Source organism: Netta rufina, assembly GCF_964035555.1.
Source record: "Netta rufina genome assembly, chromosome: 3".
Taxonomy (NCBI): Eukaryota; Metazoa; Chordata; class Aves; order Anseriformes; family Anatidae; genus Netta; species Netta rufina.
The window spans coordinates 43925391-43945681 of NC_140125.1; the positions used below are offsets into that span (position 1 = coordinate 43925391).

The 20291-nt window shown below is 38.4% G+C and overlaps 1 protein-coding gene across 10 annotated transcripts in view; it reads right to left on the minus strand.

Annotated features, from left to right (window-relative positions):
* DISC1 (DISC1 scaffold protein) overlaps positions 1 to 20291 on the minus strand; it is a 200629-nt gene that overhangs the window by 32123 nt on the left and 148215 nt on the right. For all 10 annotated transcript variants that reach the window (XR_014618305.1, XR_014618306.1, XM_084284389.1 and 7 more), the window contains one exon: positions 14495 to 14555. Coding sequence is in view for 8 of the 10 variants with exons in the window: in XM_084284389.1 (XP_084140515.1) it covers positions 14495 to 14555 (61 nt within the window). In the remaining 2 variants the exon portion in view is untranslated. The remainder of the gene's footprint in view (positions 1 to 14494; positions 14556 to 20291) is intronic.

The following is a 20291-nucleotide window of genomic DNA, read 5'->3' on the forward strand; positions in this document are numbered from 1 at the left end:
TCCCAGTCTAACTTCTGGATTCTTACATTTCCAACACCCAAAAAATATGCTCTGGGCTGACTTTTCTAACATATATATTTTCTAACATCTAGATCTTAAAAGCTGCAGACGTGCTGTCTGCACAACAGTCCTACCCAGAAGACATCCAGCTCATCCAGCCAGGACGTCATGGCACAGCACAGAGACATGGACACTGCTTTCCTGCAGCTTGGAGAATGGATGGTAGCGGTGGCTCTGCTTTCTATAGGATGCCAGAAATGTGCACAGGAACAGATTTGAAGAAAGAGGCGAGCGGAGTCCTCAGCCCAGCCCAGCCCAGCCCTCATCGTGGTGAGAGCTCTTTGTGGCATTCTTCTCTCTATTACTCAGGGATGTAGCAGGGCAGAATATACCTGCAGATGCAGTACTTTATAATATGTGAGGGTATGAAGATGTATGTATGTATGTGAAGAGGTACACATCTAAAGAAAATAAGCCTTTTTAACTTACATAAATAACTTCCTTTTGACACAATGGTAGTGACACTGAAGTCAAAATCAGTGTACTGTGTCTATTATGTATTTCACAGTGATACAAAAGTAGGTACTGAAGTAGGTGCTGAAGGATCAGAATCTAAACTAAAATCTAAAAATAATCTGCTAATAATCATGACCTCTTTCCCTTGTCCACAGAAGAAAAAAAAAATGATATAAGGCGTTAAATCTGTCCTATGCTAATATTTTATGTGAAATGTATATGTTTTATGACTGCTCTTCCTTTCGTGAAAGGACTGTTCAAAATAAGGAGGAAGAACCATTTTTCTAGTGCTTAAAACCAATAATGGAAACTTGATTAGGGTTATTAAAAAACAAGACACCATACAATGCTGAACAACATTTTTGTTGTTTTCTCTTCAATCCTCCAGCCATTTATTTTACCCAGCACAAAACTTTAATCACGGCCTGTCATTTTTCTATCAATATTCAATGTCACTGTGTTATACTTAAATTATCTCCACTGGAAACACAAAATGATAGACTGCTGCAGCTGATGCTTTTCACTTTGGTTCTTAATGCAAGGTGGATACTGGAATGGAAACTGACATGTCAAATGCAGGAAATCAACTAATTTACAAGGGAAGGAGGGAGGCACCTTGTAGGAAGAATTTACTACTCAATTTAGTCCCTACATTTACTGTACAGTTTATTTTTACTATATTACCTAATCCATAATGTAAAAATTTACTGCATGCTTTTAGGACTATTTATTTCTCTTAAAAAAAAAAAAAAAAGGTATAATGGACCTCTATCCCCACCTCCACTGAAGCATCAATTATAAATAGTCTATTCTAACAGTGAAAAACTTAACTTTGATAGATGAGGAGAAAATGATCAGGGGATTCTTCTTATTAAGCAGGCCATAAAGCCGTCTTCTCAACCATAGTTTATCATTCACCTCATTCATAATCTGATAAAGCACCTTCAAGTTTGGTACTAACACTGATAACTCAGTCTGCATCCTGCTTGCCTTTGGCCTCTGCAATAACAGCAAAGCCCCACAATGTCATTAAACAGTTGGATTTTTTTTTTTTTTTGACTGGATGGGAATTGCTGGAATGAGATTTTTTTCTGCTCCATTTAGTATCTGATCTCAAATGAGAATCCAAGGAGGTGTGTGAATTAGCCCCAGTTTTGAAATGCTTGCATCTCAGGATCCATGCATTCATCTAAGGTCTGTTCAAACCACTGAGCTGCTGCACAAGCCTAAATACTATCATGAGCTTGAACCTCACAATATTCAAATTCTAAGTGACTTCCACTGAAATTAAGTAGCTTTCAAAGCCACAACCGGTTCTAATTCAAGAAAATACATTTGTTTCCAAAGGCATACAATGGGAAGAAAGCACAACATTTGAATTGAGGCCACATTCTCAGCTGTCATAAATCCATGCTGTTGCAATAGCAGCGATGTCTATTTATACCCCCAGAAGAATGCATCCTTATCGCAAACCAATTAGAAGAATGAGCCTGATCTCTTCTTGTTTGTTACAGCCTCTGACCACAAGTGGTAGGAAGCATATAAAATGAATTTACAATTCTCCTATGTTTATTTTTTATTCACCTCTGTTCTCGAATATAAAAAGCCACAGTTTCTAATATATTCCCTCTCTGAAAGGGCAACAGATTTAGAATTTCAGTGTCAAGTGAATTTGGGAACATGAATCATCTTGTGTACTGCTGACTGAGCAGGAATTAGGCATGTGTGATGATAAAAAAAAAAAAAAAAAAAAAAAAAAAAAGAGGGCAAAGAAATGCCCTTTTAGAAGACATATAATCAGGGGAGATAACATTCTCACCATGTAGGAATGTACCTTGAAATTCAAACTTTGTAACCAGGAAGACACACCTGGAAAAACGAGAGTTGGCCAAATACTGATGTCAAGAGTCGTGTGCTTCCGGAGCTCCCCTGGAAGGTCTGAGGGCACGGTACAAGCTGCTGTAGCTGCAGGGTTGAGTAAGGTCAAAGAGCTAAATCCTGTTCTGGCTCAAAAAGAGCAAGGCAGAAAGAGCAGGGCCTGCAGACCCTCCCTGGCTGGACCCTGTGAGCTATGAGGCACCCTGGGTGCTGTGTGGTGCTGCTGGCTGCGGCCTGCACCTCCTCCCAGACTGTGTGCTCACTCCCAGTATTAAGCAATTGAAGGAATGAATGCTCCCAAATGCTAGTGGGAAAGGCTGTTAGAGCTGCATGCAAGACAGAGCTACACTACATCTTCACACTCAGGTTATGCACGTGGTGATACTTGTTTTCTACTGGTTTAATTACCATGACACTTGTATCTAAAGGGCCGGTCAGGACTTTGTGCTAAGTCTTGTCCAAACATGGGATAGGATCATTTGGCTGTATCCCTGGACAGCAGGCAGACGATATCAGATGTTCATCCTCATCTTCCTTGGGCTCTCTATACTCATTATTACTGTTGATGGCAACACTGCTTGAGAGATGACAAAGCTTTTGAGAAATGCACAAACTGGTTTTGAGTCTTGCCTGCAGGGATGCACTCAAATCCAGTAGCAGTAGGAAAATACACGTCTACCTCTGAACAATTTTCTCACCAAGTTAGAAGGGATCAGGTCTTTCTCACCACGTATATTCACCTATATGCAACCACCAGGGGACTTGGTAAGAGAGCACAAGCCGAATGTCAGAGACACAGAGGCGACAAACAGCTTTGCACATCCCTCCCTCCCTCACCACATAATCATGTATCCGCAGCTGAGAAAGGTTTGCATGAAAAGAGCTCAAAGAGAAGGTAACATCTGGGTGGGCAGAGTTGGGCAAGGGACAGGTGATGGTGGTGGGCACTTTGAAGATGGGTACTTTGAAGAGTTTGAGGCCATGATACACTCACCTTTATCTCAGTAAAAATTGACAGACTGAGGAAAAGTCTCACAAGATTACTGAAAACAGTATCCTGCTTAACTGAATGTTTTCCATTGATTTATCAAACTTAATCCCTAGTTTGTGGAGTACCTCTCAACTGACATTATGCTCTTGCTAAACATCTGCAGATAATGCTAGCATTTCCTGTTGTACACTTTCTCCGTTAACTGGATGGGAAGATTAAACCTCTGTCCTTTAGCTTGGCAGAGCTTCCAAAGCTAACTCCTCAGCAGCTACAGCACACAGCAAATATACCCTAATCTTCCCAGAGAATGCATAGTCAAGCTCATGGTCTTGGACCTTATCTTCAAACACCCTCCCTAAATCGGAGGATGAGATCAGTCATTGAACATACTCTCTTTTTGAAGCAGGTGGAGCTCTCTGTCTCATAGCCAAAGCCTCTTTGCGAAGGAAATGGTAAACTATTAAAAGCAAATCAACAAAGCTCATTGCTTCAACCTTTCCTTCATTGATGCAAATATATGTTAGCACACACATCTACAAGGAAAACTACAGGCTTCCAGGTCAAAATGCCAACACAGCCTACTCTTAGGGATGAGGAAGCCAGTGTGGCTGATGTTAGTCATGTCAGACATTCAGCATTCACAGAACAGGATCCTCCCACATTCATTAGAATCGCTGATTATCAAACAAATCAAAAAAGGAAAACATTACTTCTGCTCCAAAATGAGTAAGTCTTAGCACAGCAAAGCAGCAAAGTGGTGCAGAATTCCTTATTCTTGATGATGCACGAGTTTTCAGCCCAGAGGACTGTCAAAATATTAATGAGTTTCAGCAGATTGTTGAACCGTGGCTTTGTAGACATGACTGACCAGCACCAGAACAATGCAGCACAGGAAAAAGGCATACTGAAGAAGACAAGATCCTAACAAAATACACAATTACTAACCATCTAGAGAGGCTGCAAACTTTCAGCACATTTTCTTTTTAAGCAAGAGCGATACTTCATGTTTTTCTAAGGGGAGACCCAGCCTTGCCCTCTGATGATTTCTGCTATGCTAAGGATAAAATGAATGGAAGACAAAGAGCCTGGAGGGAAGGAGAGGGGTGGGGGTGGGAGCTGAGGGAAGCTTTCTCATGAATAGGCTGCAAAATCCTCTGTCACCTTGTCTTTGCCAATGCTGCACACTAACTACGGAAGTTAATTCAGTTACTTAAGCAAAACAAAACAAAAACCTAGCCTGGATAAAATCTGAATTAATATGGACAGTGAGTTACTAAAGGCTATGTGACTGTGTGCTCTGTGTGCTTTTTTTTTCCTAAAGCTTTAAGAGATGTTAGAAACTGGCCCCAAATCTGAGCTCCTTTTTTCCCCAAAAATGCTGAGATTAATTTTAAAATTAATGCTGAGATTAAATTTAAAAGGAACAGAGCTCTCCCCTACTTATCATAAACCAGTACCATCACGTACCAGTTTCCCCATCTCCCAATTAAGAAGATAAAAAGAAATCAATATTTGTAACCCAGAATTCCTGAATTAGGAAAATAAAACTAAACTAAACTAAATAAATAAAAGGAAAGAAGAAAAGGCAACAAAAATTGGAAAGTCTGCTATTCTTCTGTTGTTCTTCCATTTATGGTTTTATATAGAAGCCAAACATTACTTTAAAAATGTTCTGGGCACAATGTATATCAAATAAACATTGGTGCGATATTAATTCCCCACTAGGACTTAAAGTGGAAAAATAAAAATTTGTGTACGTCCTTTTTCCCCCAGACAAATGCTGGACCTGGGCCTTCTCATCGCACCCCTCCTCTTCTGCAAAGAGCTCTTTCCACACATCAGCCAGCATATGCTTATTTGGGAATCGTAACAAAGTCCTTCTCCATTAGCAGCAAGCCCTCTCTTTACCTCTGCAGAGCCAGAAGATGATCCTTGCTGCCACAAAAAACATAGTGGGCTCCACAAGTGCAATTATCTCCTACCTTGTGAAGGCTGCAGACAGGAGCAATGGTCTTCTGCCAGCAAGTGAGAAGATAAAGAAGTAGATTACATCCTTTGCCCTCATTTTTACTGCCCAGGCAACTTGTATTCATCTACAGATGGGTGCAAATATTGGTTCTGCTGCTGCTGAAAGACACAACTGAGAGGTTGGGGACCAAGAGCTGCATCCTGGCAGAAGACATGAGTTTGTCTACCAAGGATCTCCACCATGGGACCAGATCACCATGAAGATGAAGAGAACATTATGCCAGAGAGACATGATTACAAGTTCTAATCTGCTGCACTTTCAGAAAGATCATTTCAGTTTCCACCCTCTGTGGGTTTTAGCTATGGTTTCCACACCCAGAAACAAAAAGAACAGCAAAGATTCTCGACTTTCCTCCAGCCCCAGTTAATCTAGGCTAATCCATTTCCATGAAGCAATGCCATCAAATTTCTCACGAGGTTATTTAAATTCAAATTTACTAAGCATTTCCAAGATACTACATGCTGGGAGGACATTGCAGACATTTTCAAATATATTGCAAATGATTGTAAAGACAGATAGAACATTTAATGAGAATCTGTGCTGTGATCATGCAGTCTAAGATATCCTGAAAAATAATCTGCTCTGTTTTAAGGGTGAGAATGGGTTTTCCGTGAATTAAGTGAATTTTTATATTTCTACTTTCTGATACTTTTTTGCCCTCAGTGACATACAGAGAGGAGATACACAACAACAATAGTTCTAAGGAATGAAATTGGAAACAAAATAAAGAAGGTAAGAATAAATTTTTAGAAGTGGAAATGAGACAAGTAGAAGGAAAGGGGAGAGAAAAATATAAATAGAGACCAGGGAAAGAATTGGAAAGCCCTCTCTCCAAGAATACTAACTTCAAGAACAGCAAACAAAAGAGCTCACAAATGCTTAAAGTAGAGGAGGGAATAAAAATGAGTTAGAAAGGATATGTAAGTTTTTATTTTTTGTTAATTGGATTCACCATTGCGTAAACTAGATTTTCACAGCTACCCAAAAAAAAAAAAACATATCTCCTAAATAAGGCTGGGCTAGTACAGCAAGCAAAAATTACCTGTCATTTATTAGCTAACACACTTAGCTGTTTGCTTTTCAATATTCACAGCTCATTTTATTCATGAATATTTTGTGTGAGCAAACTTCCCCTCACCAGAATACTTCCAATACAAAAGATCAGTGGGGTAATAAAGCAGCTTGAATATTGTTTCTGAATACTGAGTGGGAGCAACTCTGCATATGTACACTATCTTTGCTAATTTCTTCCTCCCCTACAGAAATCTATTCAAAATGCTATTTTTGTTCATGAGTTCCTAAGTTCTTGTTACCAGTTACACAGCTGAAGTGATAATCCTGCAATTCATGATATTACGACCTTTCCACAGCAAGTAAGCACAATGACATAAGTTGCTGTTTTCAGGCTGGAAAAGAATATCAGGAAAACATAAGCCTTTAAGAAACAATAACCCTGTTTTCATGACAGCATCTCTCATGTAAACTGAAAAATAAGGTGACTGAAACAAAGAGTATCGTATTGTTCCGAACAAGGAGAATTGATTCTCCAAAGAGAAGTGTTCGATTGTCCCTACGCATGTTTGGTGACACTGCAATGTTCTTTAAATGTTTCTGAACCCAGACAAGTGTTTTGCTGCTGGTGGTGGCTGAGAGGTTTTTGTGAACCTATCAGTACGATAAAACACCACAATATGTTAAAACAAGATGGTTTTACTTTAAAGAACAGCAAAACAGATTTGAGGCAGAATCCCTTCAGATGTCACAGAAGTGTGTAATTTCCTTCCAATTTTGCAAATCTGATAACGTATGTACTATGTTCGCTTCCAGTGGCACCAACATCTAACCACGTTCCCAATTTTCAACACTTAAGATAGCCACACAGGGCCTAGTCCTACAGTCCTTTGTTACAAAGGGAGGCAACACAAGTGATTGCACTGACATGCACAAGCACTTTGTCAGGTAGCTAAGAATAAGCAACACCTTAAAGGCATTGGCAAACAACATTTTGGGAAACTAACCTCATATATTAAATGTTATATAAATTTATATATATATTATAAATACAATATAAATATATAAATATATTACATATTATATGTATTATATTACATATCTATATCCCATACGGACATGACCAGTAGAGAAATTTAACCAGATGACAGAGAACCATCCATCCACAAGGACATCTGGCCCTTTTCGTGTTCTCTGAGCTCTCAGACCATGAGCCTGTCCCCTCAGTGTGCTATTGAGAGTATTCATACCCAGCTCTGCTCCCAAAATCATTTTGGAGACTTAGCGTGTTATAAAGGAGACCCAAGACACATGGTATCTAAACTAATGAGATGAATAACAGGCGACAAAAATGACTTGTAAGATCATTCATTTTCAAGTAAACTGGAATGTGATGTGTTAGCAATTAATGCTGAGTTGCTCTGTTATGGTTTGGGACCCTCAGGACATTGGAGGTCTTGTCTGAAAGATGCAGCTCAATGTAGTTGACATTCAAACGCATTAAAAATATTGCCTGCATGAGAAAACCACAAATTTCCTTTACGGGAATGCAAGTCTTGCTAAACAGACACAATCCCCTTCACATTTCAGTGAATAGGGAGCTGCAAGGTGTGCAAATGAGCACACCTTACAGGAGGATACGACTCTGCTACACCGCATGTCCTGAGCACCCAGGAGTTGAAAAAAGCCATTAAAATGAAAACAAGCACTGCTGATTAGAAAACAAACCAGCACAAATAGCAAAAGACAATCAATTGAAGAAAAAAGGTTTTACATACATTTACAAAGTTACAAGGTGCTGTATCATTTAAAAATCAATAATGGCAAAGCACCATCACTGCAATATTACATCTTACTAGAAGGCATTTCCTACTAGCTTCATTTCCACATTCTTGCAGATTAACACAGAAAATAGCTCAATAAAACACCTTTGTGTAATTGTCACCAGTTATTCCTGAAAAATATTATTCCCCCAAAATAATTTCATGATTCCTATCTGGGAATTAGAAACAGCAACTAAAAAGCCACGGTTTTGTGATGAATGGAAGCCACAGGATAATCTTTGAGGCCTGCGGAAGAGTACAATCACATTAAATTCCCTCAGCTCAAGAAATGTCATCTTTACATCGGCTGGTACAAAAAATTGTTTCCAGCCTGAGGCAGTTATGATAAGGGATTTAGAAGCCATCACCATGTGGGCCACGAGATACAAAGGAATGCATCACTGCATATAAAGCGTCTCTTGCTCCCAATTTCGGAGCTAATGTTCTCACAGCTGTGTATGACTTAGAGCAGCTGGGAAGAAGAAAGGGACTAAATGAGTCACTGGAAGTATCCAGCATTTTGTCTAACCTGTGTTTAACACTACCGCAGCAGAACTGTTGGTAAGCAAAACAAGATCAGACAATGATACTGCACGGGCTGGGGCTGTGTCCTCTTGGAAGCAACATACAAAACGCCTAATCTTTAAGGGGAGGTAGGCAAAGATGGCATTTCAGTCATATCCGTGCACTGCTACAATGCTACTGCCAGCTGAAACAGCCCTCAGTGCAACTGAGGTGGGTCACGGGTTACACAAAATTACCGCAGGCCATCTGGCACTCCCCAACACGCTTGTGCCGCTGTGTATACGAGGGGGGGAAGCTTTTGGAAAGCCTTACTAGCAGCCTTTGCACAGCAACTCTGCTCTAGCAGCTGCCAGACTTTGTGCACAATGACATGCAGGACACTAACAGCCCAAGATGAAATCTCACCCCTGCAGAAGATAAGAGGCTGCAGACCGCCATAGAGGGGTTTTGTCACCAAAATGCTCAATATTTGCAAGCTTGCACTTGTAGACTTGGATACCACAGCCTGCACAACCAAAAGCACGGCGCCGAACTTCAGACAGGGCTCTGAGTGTGTGCACTTGGACATGAGGACCTCACCTGACTGCAGAAAATCATGACTGTCTTGAGAAATCTTTAAAAGCCTAATTATTTAATTAGTGATGAAACCAGCTCCTCCTGGGGTTTCTGCTGCCTCAGGGTTCAATTTTCCATGGCAGGTCTGGCTCTTGGATTTTGAGTGTCAGCAAAGGGATAAATGATAGTCTCAAGCTCTTTCATTTCTCCTGATGTTTCATTTTCTCTCTGCCTCCTTCCCCTACAAAATGCATTTTTCACTTGTTAGATGTCCCTTCATCACGTAGCGTATCTATCATTAATTGTTCAGGCTATGGTTCAGGCATAACTTGTATATTAACATGCAATGCCACCCAGGAAATATTTGGTATGTTAAAAGAAGTTCTTAAAGCAAATGTCAAATGATCCACAGCATATAAAAAAGAAATATTCAGCTGCCACTCTCTTGCAACAATTCTGCCACATTTATTCCATCTGCTCCAGGGAGCAAATTTCACAGATTATCAGTTTCTAATAAATTTCACAAGGGCAATGTATTCCAAATATGTTTCTACAAATATCTAGCAGATGGACACATGAAAAATAAAGCATTGTTATCTCATCCTATATCTCATGAAGCTGATTTGCAATACTAATGATACTTAGTTTTCTTTGGTATAAAAGCCTCATATATTTTCCTCTGTATTTTCCTCTACTACTGCTAGAACATCAGCAGTATCTCCAAAGGTAAGAAAGAAATAAATCCATTTGCTGCCTATTTTGTTGATATAACCGAATTCCTGTTTTTTACACAGCACTTTGTAAGATAACCATATTTGCCATGGAACATTTACTAGCTTCTGCAAGGGCAATGGTCTGAAAGATATTTTTTTTTTTAATTCTACATTCTTCCACACGTTTTGGGGGGTTTCTCCAGCTATCAAATACAGATCACACAGAGATTGATATGCACATGCATTCACACAGCCCCCTCTGTGATAGAAGTGAAATAGACTGAAGCTAGGACAGAGATTTAATGAGACATAGGGCACATGTAAAATGTGACAGACGTACAACTGGTCACCTAGCATGACTTTCATTGTGATATGTAAGCTATCAGATAACTCAGATGATGACTTTTCAGACAGAAATACAGATCAGAGGTTTCTTACCAATTTAAAAGGCAGGTGATTTTATGGATAACTTCAAAACCAGGTGAGTAACTGCAAATGCCAAATCGAGACTTAGATTCCAACATCTAAGCACCTAAACAAATGTGAGTAGGTACTTACTCTCGGTTTCCACTGGTCTCAGAGGTGTTTATTAGTACCCCACACATTTTGCAAAACGTGGCCACTTTCATTAAGTGCTTAAGTGTTGATCAAGGAGAGCATTCAGCACTAGTGGTGAGCAGAAGTTGTCCACGTAGGACTTCTTACATGTGATATACCCATAGAAATGTCTTCACTGAACACAGTCTCATTGTCTTGACTCTGACTACTTCTGTATTTATCTTGTTTAACAGCAAAAAAGTAAAGCAATTTGCAGTGCCATTAGTACATGGAAGCAATGGCAATGGTATTTGATTAATACCATTATTTTAAAGAAGAGCTAGTGACTATAAAAAATAACAACGAGAGGTTTGAAGTATATTGGTGATTGGAAAAGAGACAGCCTGAAGGATTATTAAACCTGCTACTTATTTATTTTTTCTTGAAGGATACTGTCCTAAGCAATCGTCAGTCCATTGTTCAGAATGCAAGCCGTATTTTAAATGGAAAAACAATATTAAAAAATCAGTGTAGCTAATTGGCAGTTAGCTTCTTTTACATGAAATTATTAAATACTGAATATATTTGCTTTTTCGTCAAGGCATTGACAAAAAGTTCTTCCTTCTGTAAATGCAAGACTATTAAGGAGTACTGTTGTTAATCAATCATTAACACTGTATTAAACTATCTGAGAACAAACCCATTTTTGGACTGCAGTCAAAAATGCTATACTTCTTCCTTGTTTTTTGTTGTTTTTTTTTTTTTTTTCAGAGAGAGAGAGAGAGAGAGAAAGGTACTCCAGTGGATAAGCTAGGTACTCCACATCCCCAAAAAAAGAAAACACAAGATGAAAACAAAACCAAAACGAGAATTTATTCCAAACTACACTTTCCTTAAGAAAATAAGCAAAAGAGAGAAAATAAATAAATAATATTGACAGTTTTTTTTTAAACTTATTATTTTAACTCATTAAAGTTGTTTTGGTCTGAATTTTCTTCATTAATTCTCTTTTATTACAGTATCAGTCAAAAAAAAAAAAACAAAAAAAAAACACATTACTAAGAGCTCTACCTTGTTTTGAAGCTATATACCTTAATTTGAATCTAGGTTGCTTCGATGTGAAGCGATGTTTCATCTGCAGAAAAACTTAAAAAGTTTATTTGAATTCTCGTTACACATGCTTGATCCTCTACTGGTCTCAAAGGCACCAAAAAAGTGCATCCATAAGCCAGATGTAAATTTCACCTCCGAAGACGAGGTAAAATGCAATCTTAAAAATGTAATCTTAAACCATATTCTTTAAACTTTCCTTAGAGAGTAGGTTTTTAGCTTATGATTTTTAAGGAGTAATATGAGCACCTACATAAAGACCAAAAAAGAGAAACAGTCTCTCAAGTAACTTCGCTAAGTAGGGGGAAAAAAGCCTCTTGGGCTTATGTTTACTTCTTTTGCTTACTCACGCTATACAGCAGGTGGAATTAATTATTTAGAGACCAAATAACCTTTAAAAAAAGTAACTATAACCACTTAATTTGCATAAATATAAAACTATTTTAAAGATGTAGTATCCTACTTTCTGGTAAAAACGCCATACATTTTCTCTTCCCACCAATATATAAAGAAATTCTTAGCCCTTAATTACATGAGATTAACTATTTTTAGAATAGCACCATTTTTACATATTGAAAAACTGTCACTGGTTCAGGACTGAATCTTCCCTGCCTGGGGGCTTGGCCAACACTGTTGGATTATTATTATTATCATTATTAGGAAGGGAAATTTCAGAAGTTTGGCACTACCACAACAGTCTGGAGGGTTGGAGCATCCAGGTGGCCAGTTAGGACAGAGAAGCTGATGGCAAGCTCTGAAGTGAATAAAGTGAATATTAAAACTGCATTTACAGCTGCACTGACACACACACAGCACTTGGACTTCATGTATTTGTGTCCCCAGCAAAGGCTGGGGAGGACACTCATCCCTCAACAGCACAACTATTAAGCCTGCAGCCTTGTAATAGAAAACCTAGACTGAAACAGGCTCAGGCTTGTATGGTACTAAGGAAGGCAATCCTTGTATTAAATAATTAAATAATTAAATAAATTTACAACACTTGAAAACTCTTAGATCTGCAAAATAAGGTTTGAAATGGTCAACTACTATCCATAACGAAACATACTAGCTTCCAAAATACGAAGTAGTGTGTCAAGAAAGGGTTTTAGCTTTTAATCCTTGCCCTGAAATAATACTTCTCACAGAAGCAAGATGAATACCAACACTTCAGCATCAGATTTTCATCCACAAATGCTAGGAATAGGGGAAAAAGCATGCTGAAAGCTCATAAACACCTATCAAGACACCTAAAATTGTATTACAAGTTAAAGTATCGATGCTGTAAAGAAAATTCCACTTTCCAGACAACCCAAACGTTACATAAACAGATGTTAACAAGTAAAAACAAACCACTACTGCAAAGCTATCTGATGAATTCTTCTGAAAGCAGAAAAAAGAAGTCTGTACAGCTTCTCCAAGTATTTAATAGTTAAAGAGAGATTTATGTCATTCTAGGAGCCTGATATATCATTTGAGTCCTCACAGGCTAAAAGCATCAATATATGTTGCTATACTTTATGTTTTATTTTTTAATAAAGAGTAGGGTGTTGGGTTTTTTTTTTGCCCCTTTCCTTTTTTTTTCTTTAAAAAAAAAAAAAAACACAGGAGGCTCTTAAGACTCATGTTAAACTTAAGTATTTGAGACTTCTCTAGCTAAGTTGAAATCAGAGTTCTGAAATCAGTTATGAAGTATCAAAGTTATGGGGGATAGGCAAGACAGACACAGCTTGATCTTTGAAGTCCACTTCCATCATTTTTCACTCAGCTCAGACTTAGTTTAAAGCATGAAAGTTATGCAAAATAAGTACCTCTATCTTCAACAATGTGAGTGAGCAACTTTTAAAATCTGGAAACATTTCTACCAATGCAACAACAAAATGAAGGCAAACAGATTATTAATTATACCTGCTCAAAGACAGAAATAGGAGTGGCATTAATTTGGGGGGGGGGGAGGGTGTTGCATTTTTATTAAGGCATAAACTCCAAATACAGCCTATGAAAGCTTTTTCTAGTATAAATACTTGTGGGAGACAAAGTCCATTTTTTCTATCACAACAGCAGTGCAACATTTACTAACAATCCTTCAAGGAGCAGCCTAAACCTTGCGGACTAGTCTAGAGCCCCCTTCACACAGCAAGAGGAAGAAATATAAATGCTAGCATTCCTTTAAAAAAACAACACAACCATAAATATAAGTGCATTCTGCATTAGGATTCAGTTCCCAAAATATCTCCATTGTTGTCTTGGTTTCCAATTGCTTTCTAATTCCCCAAAATAGCATTCTTTCAAAACTGTTATATAAAGGGTCATTACTTGTTAAGGACACCCAGAATTACAGCAAGGGACTCTGGCTCTGCTCAGAGCTCAATTCTGCATAGGAACAGAGGAGTGCCTTTTCAATCAGCTGCAGCATCCCCAGTACTCCACAACTTCTGGATGTTCAGTGGTTCACACCACAGATCACAGCACCTGCAGGCAGAGTTGGAGCAATGTGCATCAACTGCATGCATGCTCCCTTGTCACTGGCTGTACCAGCTCTGCTTAAGAGCAGTCCTGTGTACTGGAGAATCCCCCACACAGTACTTATTTCTTTTACCTGCATCCATTGGCGGGCTGCTGGCAAAGCTCCTGAACGTGGCGAGGAACAGAGGTCATAACAATAACATTTTGGGGATTTCCAACCTTGAACAATTCTGGTATTATTCTAACACAAGTTCAAAAACATTCCCTAACACTTTTATGTATGTCAATGATGCATTAAGAAACATTTTTAATATTTCAGAGGTTTCCATGATATCATTCTTACCTATGTAGTTTATCTTCCAGCATCTCCATATACTTTTCAGCATTTTCTTTTACACTGGTCACTGCAAGACAAAATTCAACAATTAGGTAATGGTATAACTGAACAGTTTTTATTTTTAAAACCAACTCATCTCTTACCCACATATTTTTATACACATCAGTTGAAAATGAGAATTCCAGTAATCTTTCCACAATTAAATTACAGTATGTCTTCCCCCTTTTTTCTTGAAAGTCTATTGTATTGTATGTGTACTAAATTAATATATCTACTGATCAAAGCATCACTAAATTAACCACTCAGTTGCACCAGAAAAATGGTGAGACTAATGAAGGCACGTATCATAGAATGTATCTTGTCAAAACAAACCAAAAACCCCACACAACAGAGCTAGATCTTCATCTTTACCTTCAGGAGAAGTAGGCAAGCCTAATTCATCAATCCCTGAGCAAGAGTCCTTTAAAATCCTATGAAACCTTTATCAAATTGATTCCATCAGAACTGAAAATGTGGTATGCAAAGCTTTTTATTGACCACACAAGCTTTTTATAACGTAAAAACCAACCAAACAAACAACTTAGGACCTAGGTATCATCTCCACACACAAGTCCCTACAACTTCTTCACTGAGAACGAACTCCAATGAATTACTTACTCAATGTAACACAAAATAACAAGGCTATGTAGGTCCTTGGTACTCCACCCTGGGTATGAATGGGGGAAAAGGCAAATCCCCTCTAGGAAAATGGAGGCTCTATGTGGATCATCACATTATTACTATCATCATCTTTACCTGGCAGCTGCTCCAAGTCTAGTAGGACTGTTAATTGGTTCGTCATTTTGAAACCCTTAACTCACTGCACATCGATTCTATGTTCAGTTTATGTGAAGACACATTCTACAGAGTATGGCTGTTTCTACAGGCAAAGCTTGCTGCATGGATCATCTACCTTCTGAATTTACCCATCCATCTCCTCCTCCCATCTCCCCTACAATACAATGCTTCCAGGTTGAGCTAACATAAATCAAGTGCTGCATGTATTTATCACTTTCCCTCTCTTTTTTTTTTCTTTTTTTTTTTTTTTTTCATATTTTCCCCCCATAACATAGAATTTCACACACTAATGTCTAGTTTGAACACTTGGTTTTAAACAGGTCGGTTGTTCTAAAGTTACACAAACCTACTCAGGCAATACCATTTGCAGCAAACATCAGGGTCAATGTGACATTGACTATCTGCAGAAGGTGTTCACCTGGTCAGACAGAAGTCACACATAGCTGAAGCAGTCTCCACCTCAATAGCAAACATGGGACATATTTCATGAAGCTGATTCATGTTTTTTTGTTTGTTTGTTTGCTTCTTTAAAGCGAGAGGTTATCAGATTATATATATATATATATACATACACATATACACACACACACACACACCCTAATTCTCTATTAAAGCATCAGTGTCATCCATGGTATCATTAATCCAGAATCACTGTCAGAACAGGTTTTGCAACACAACACCTTGAGCCAGCAGGATTATGGAAGATTATACTGTATATAGACAACTGAATTCGTTTCTACATTCACAGATCTATCTCACCATTAGAGGAGTGCTGGCAAACGTTAAGCAAAAGGTTATATGAGGATTTTTGCAATAGCACTGGAAACTAAACAAGTTCCTTTATCTTGTAGCAGAGTTTTCTAACAAGTACAGGGCTCAGTAAAAGTTCTTGCTTTCATTACCATCCTTTTATTCCTGTGTTTCCTGTGGAAGTGCAGAGAGCCTGCAAGTCTTCTTTTAATGACACGCTACAGTTTTATATAAACTACAACCAGCTTTTCAAAACTCCCTATCTGTCAATTTGCAATGCGTTGACCTGAGGTTCAGCACACACTTTGATAACAGATAGCTTCAAGGTATGTGGCTGCTGTACTTCCCATTCTCTTGCCATTGTCGTAATATCCTTGAACATGAGCTGTTACAATTCAGGGGCTTATTCGTTCCAATAATAAAGTCAGCAGATATTAATAATTTTTGGAGAGGGATGAGAAGAGGTGGAGAATCTGTTTCACACTCACTTTGTTTCTAACCGATATAGTGACTTCTTATGTTACATGAAAGATAAACCTTGCTTTCAATTTCTCCTGCTGTGCTTGTCACTTTTTAATTGGGTATGATCTGATAGAGTAATTCGCACTTTCACAGTTCAGTCCTGCCCCTACATGCAATTTTACAATGCCCTTGAAGCACGCAGCTTAATATATCAGCATTATTCAATGACAAAAAGTAATGGACAAGAATACACCGCCAGTCGAAAGTAGGTCAGTAAAAAGCTAACACTCATTTGGAAATCACCTCACATCACTAAACCACACTCCCTCCCGTCAAATGTTTTAACTACATTAAAAGAAATGCAAACTTTGCTGCTAAAAGAGAAAGCTATCCAGACTAGCTTTGTCTCCTTGCCTTCTTGTGCATGTAATTTAAAGAGCTGTGACCTGGAGATTTTGCTTGAAGGAAAATACTGCTTAAAAATTCGGTGGGGGTTGCTTCCGTCGTAACAAGCAGCACCGCAACAAATACACAAATACTTTCAGCCTTTTAGATCATCCATTTGAAATAGAAGACAAGCAACAAATTAGCAGGTTGTTTGTTCTAGCTTAATGAATCTGTTCACCATCACTTCAAAGCACACAAAGTGCAAACTGGAAGCCATGCATGCCTTAAATCTAGCTAGGAAAGTACTAGATGACAGACCAAAAAAAAAAAAGTAGTAATAATTTATGAGACTCTTTTCTATATAAACATGACAAATGGTTTATTTTTATATTTAAGTGAATGAGATTGCCTTTTTTTCATCAGTTCTCCAGGGATTTACATGCTTAGCTCATATTGGCCTTAAGGGGAGTTATTAGAATAAAAACATATAAATACCCATGGAAGATCAGGCACCAGGGTATTTGCTAAGGTTAAAAATATACTTTTCTTGTGAAGCCTTAATTGAAGAAAAGTGATTCAGCATTTCTCTCTCTTGTTGCATCCTTCCTGCCTACAGCAGCAAAGCCCAGTCTTAGGATCAGTCCTGGTGCGATGGGGCTGAGGGGCAGCAGTGAGCTCCTGTGGTAGCCTTTTAGTTGTCACAAAGTGCAAATCTACCATTTTTAAAGCTGCATAAACATCTTACAATAATTAACTTACATAGTCTTTCAAAATATCACGTGTGTTTCTTATCTGAAAACAGCACCCCAGGGGTAATGTTACTTCACTTAATTATCAGTATTATTTGAGCCTACATGTGAAACTATATAATTATTTTTATTCCCAATCTTGGCTCTCACTAAGTGAGCTTTCAAAGACCATTACATCTGCTTTAGATTCCATCATCAATATTTTCCAAAATTTTCAAAAAATGTATCTGACAGAGTATCTGACTTGATACACCTTGAACCCAGTGGAAATTCCAGATGTGGCTGCTTGGCACCTCAGAAGAAAAGGTTCTTAAAACTGAAGTAAGTGCCTCAATACTATACTTAATATCATAGCCATTTTAAGTGCTACCCTACGGGTCTTTAATACTCCATCAGACTATTGGACTTTTTTTTTCTTTTTTCCTCTTTTTTTTTTTTTTTTTTTTTGTTAGTGAATGGTGACACATTTTGACACATTAAAGGTTCGAAGAGCTGCAACAGCTGCCAGCAGACCTAGACCCAGCAGAAAAAGAACTGCCACACATTGCCTGCCTGCCTGCATGACAAGCCCGAAGCCAATTCAATTAGCCTCTCCTTTCCCCAAGCATTACTTTCCTTCTCAAGTACTTCATTAGTCAGGCAAAGTGAAACTCCCACTGACTTCAATGTGATTTTTGCCCAACTTAAGGAAGCGGGATGAGATTTGGCTCTTTAGAATGATATAAAAAATAAAATTAACTGCAAGGACATGCAGTGATCCAGCTGCAGTAAATACTGAGGGCAGAATTAGTTGCAAACAAGGTTGACAGATGTCCTGTCATTATTCTATCTTTGAAGTGTATAAATGATTACTAATGCTAAGAGGAATGCAAAAGCAGAACATGATCAGTTGAAACCATCTGATCTTTTCTGTAGTGGAATATGTGCCATATTAATGTGTGAAGTTTTGGTCTGAAAAACTGTGGAAAAGCTTCGATATATTTAAAGGTTAACTTGAAAAGCCAGTCAAACTTCAGAGAAGACATGTCAGCTGCTCAACTGCATGTCAAGATGATTTATCAAGCCACAGTAACAAGATTTTGGATTACAGAATAGTAAGGAATTTTGCAACTTGCAGACAGACATGGGAAAAACCCAAAGAACAAGCTTTGAATAAAGAAAAACTGCCTCTCTCCAGTGCGTTATTCCCAGGGAACTCAAAAAGAACAAAAAAGGCCAGAATTAAAGAGAGGAAAATAGGTGGTTCAATAAAGACGTGAAAATACTCTAAAAGAGCTGTTATTCTGGGTCAACTCAATAAACCAAATTCTATTCTGGTTCACTGATTATTTTTCAGTAACAAAATAAATATCGAGATATGTAGTTACTACCTGTCTCTTCAAGTGATTGTGTTTTGTTTTAAAGAATCTGCTAATCCTTTAAATATCATTACAGAACAGCACAAAATTAGCCTAAGGAAATTACTGCCACTGGAGACAAGGTGGTCAAAATTTTGGAGTAGTCTAAATGGTTTGGCTGTTCCACAAATAAGAAGGTGAGTTGTGAAGACAAAAAAAGGGGCTCAGCACCTATGATGTTAAAGCCCCACAAGTAAAGACATAACCTGGTATTGATGGAGTTGAAGGTAACGTTGATTTATCATAATCCCATCCCACAAGAGGAAAGAGGGCTTTTAGCAACCTATACTCAAATGCCACTCCACTGCCTTCACAACAATGATGGATGCAGTATGTTGCATCTTGCCCATATGAAAATTTCCAGCATCATCTTCAGGTGCCTTTCCAGCACCAGACGGTCAACTCCTCTGATACAGTAGGGCAACTCTTTCAATATATAGGAATAACCTATTAGAGGATCCAGCTTGAGTATCACTTTTTTACAATACTTTGATCGCTGACCTTAAAAACCCTACAGTATACTGCCAGCTTCCATTTCATACCCTCATATTTTCACAAAGATTGAGAAGCAATAAAAATACATGAATAGTAATAATGAAATGCAAAATTGGCAGAGCACAGGACAGCACAGCTTTTTCTGACTTGTGCTGCACTGAAATAGGAAAAGAAGAAAAGAACAAAGTGAACGATTTCTTTTCCTTAGGATGTTTCTCGTGGGGTTGATGATACAGTAGGTCTGCTGTTAACGTTCTCCAAAACACGTAGGTACATCCTGAACAGCAGTCTAACCTCTAGACATGTCTGGAGTGGGTGGACACTGCAGTACCCAAGACAACCCAGCCTTCTCTCTTTGGGAGACCCCAGAAAGGCTAAGTACCAGCTCATTTGGAGAGATGGCAGTGTTTCATTCACATGTAGCAGAAACAGGCAATGAACACGCTCTTTGTTTTTTCAGAGAAGGATCTCCATCTGCTTGTCTCTCTGCATACAAGGCTCTCATCTTATTTATAGCTAGCTTAATTTGTAGCCTTGATGCAACTTAATGAATCTGAGCCTGCAATGAGTTAAGTTGATACCTTGACTTTGATGTGAAAAATTGCAGCTAAACATATACAGTAAGTAGAAATTACTGACCTGAGCAGGGAGGCCACATCCTGCCCTCAGGCTGTATGTCAGGTCAGATGTAAGGCACAGAAAAACTCAGCATGAACTGAAGTTTGA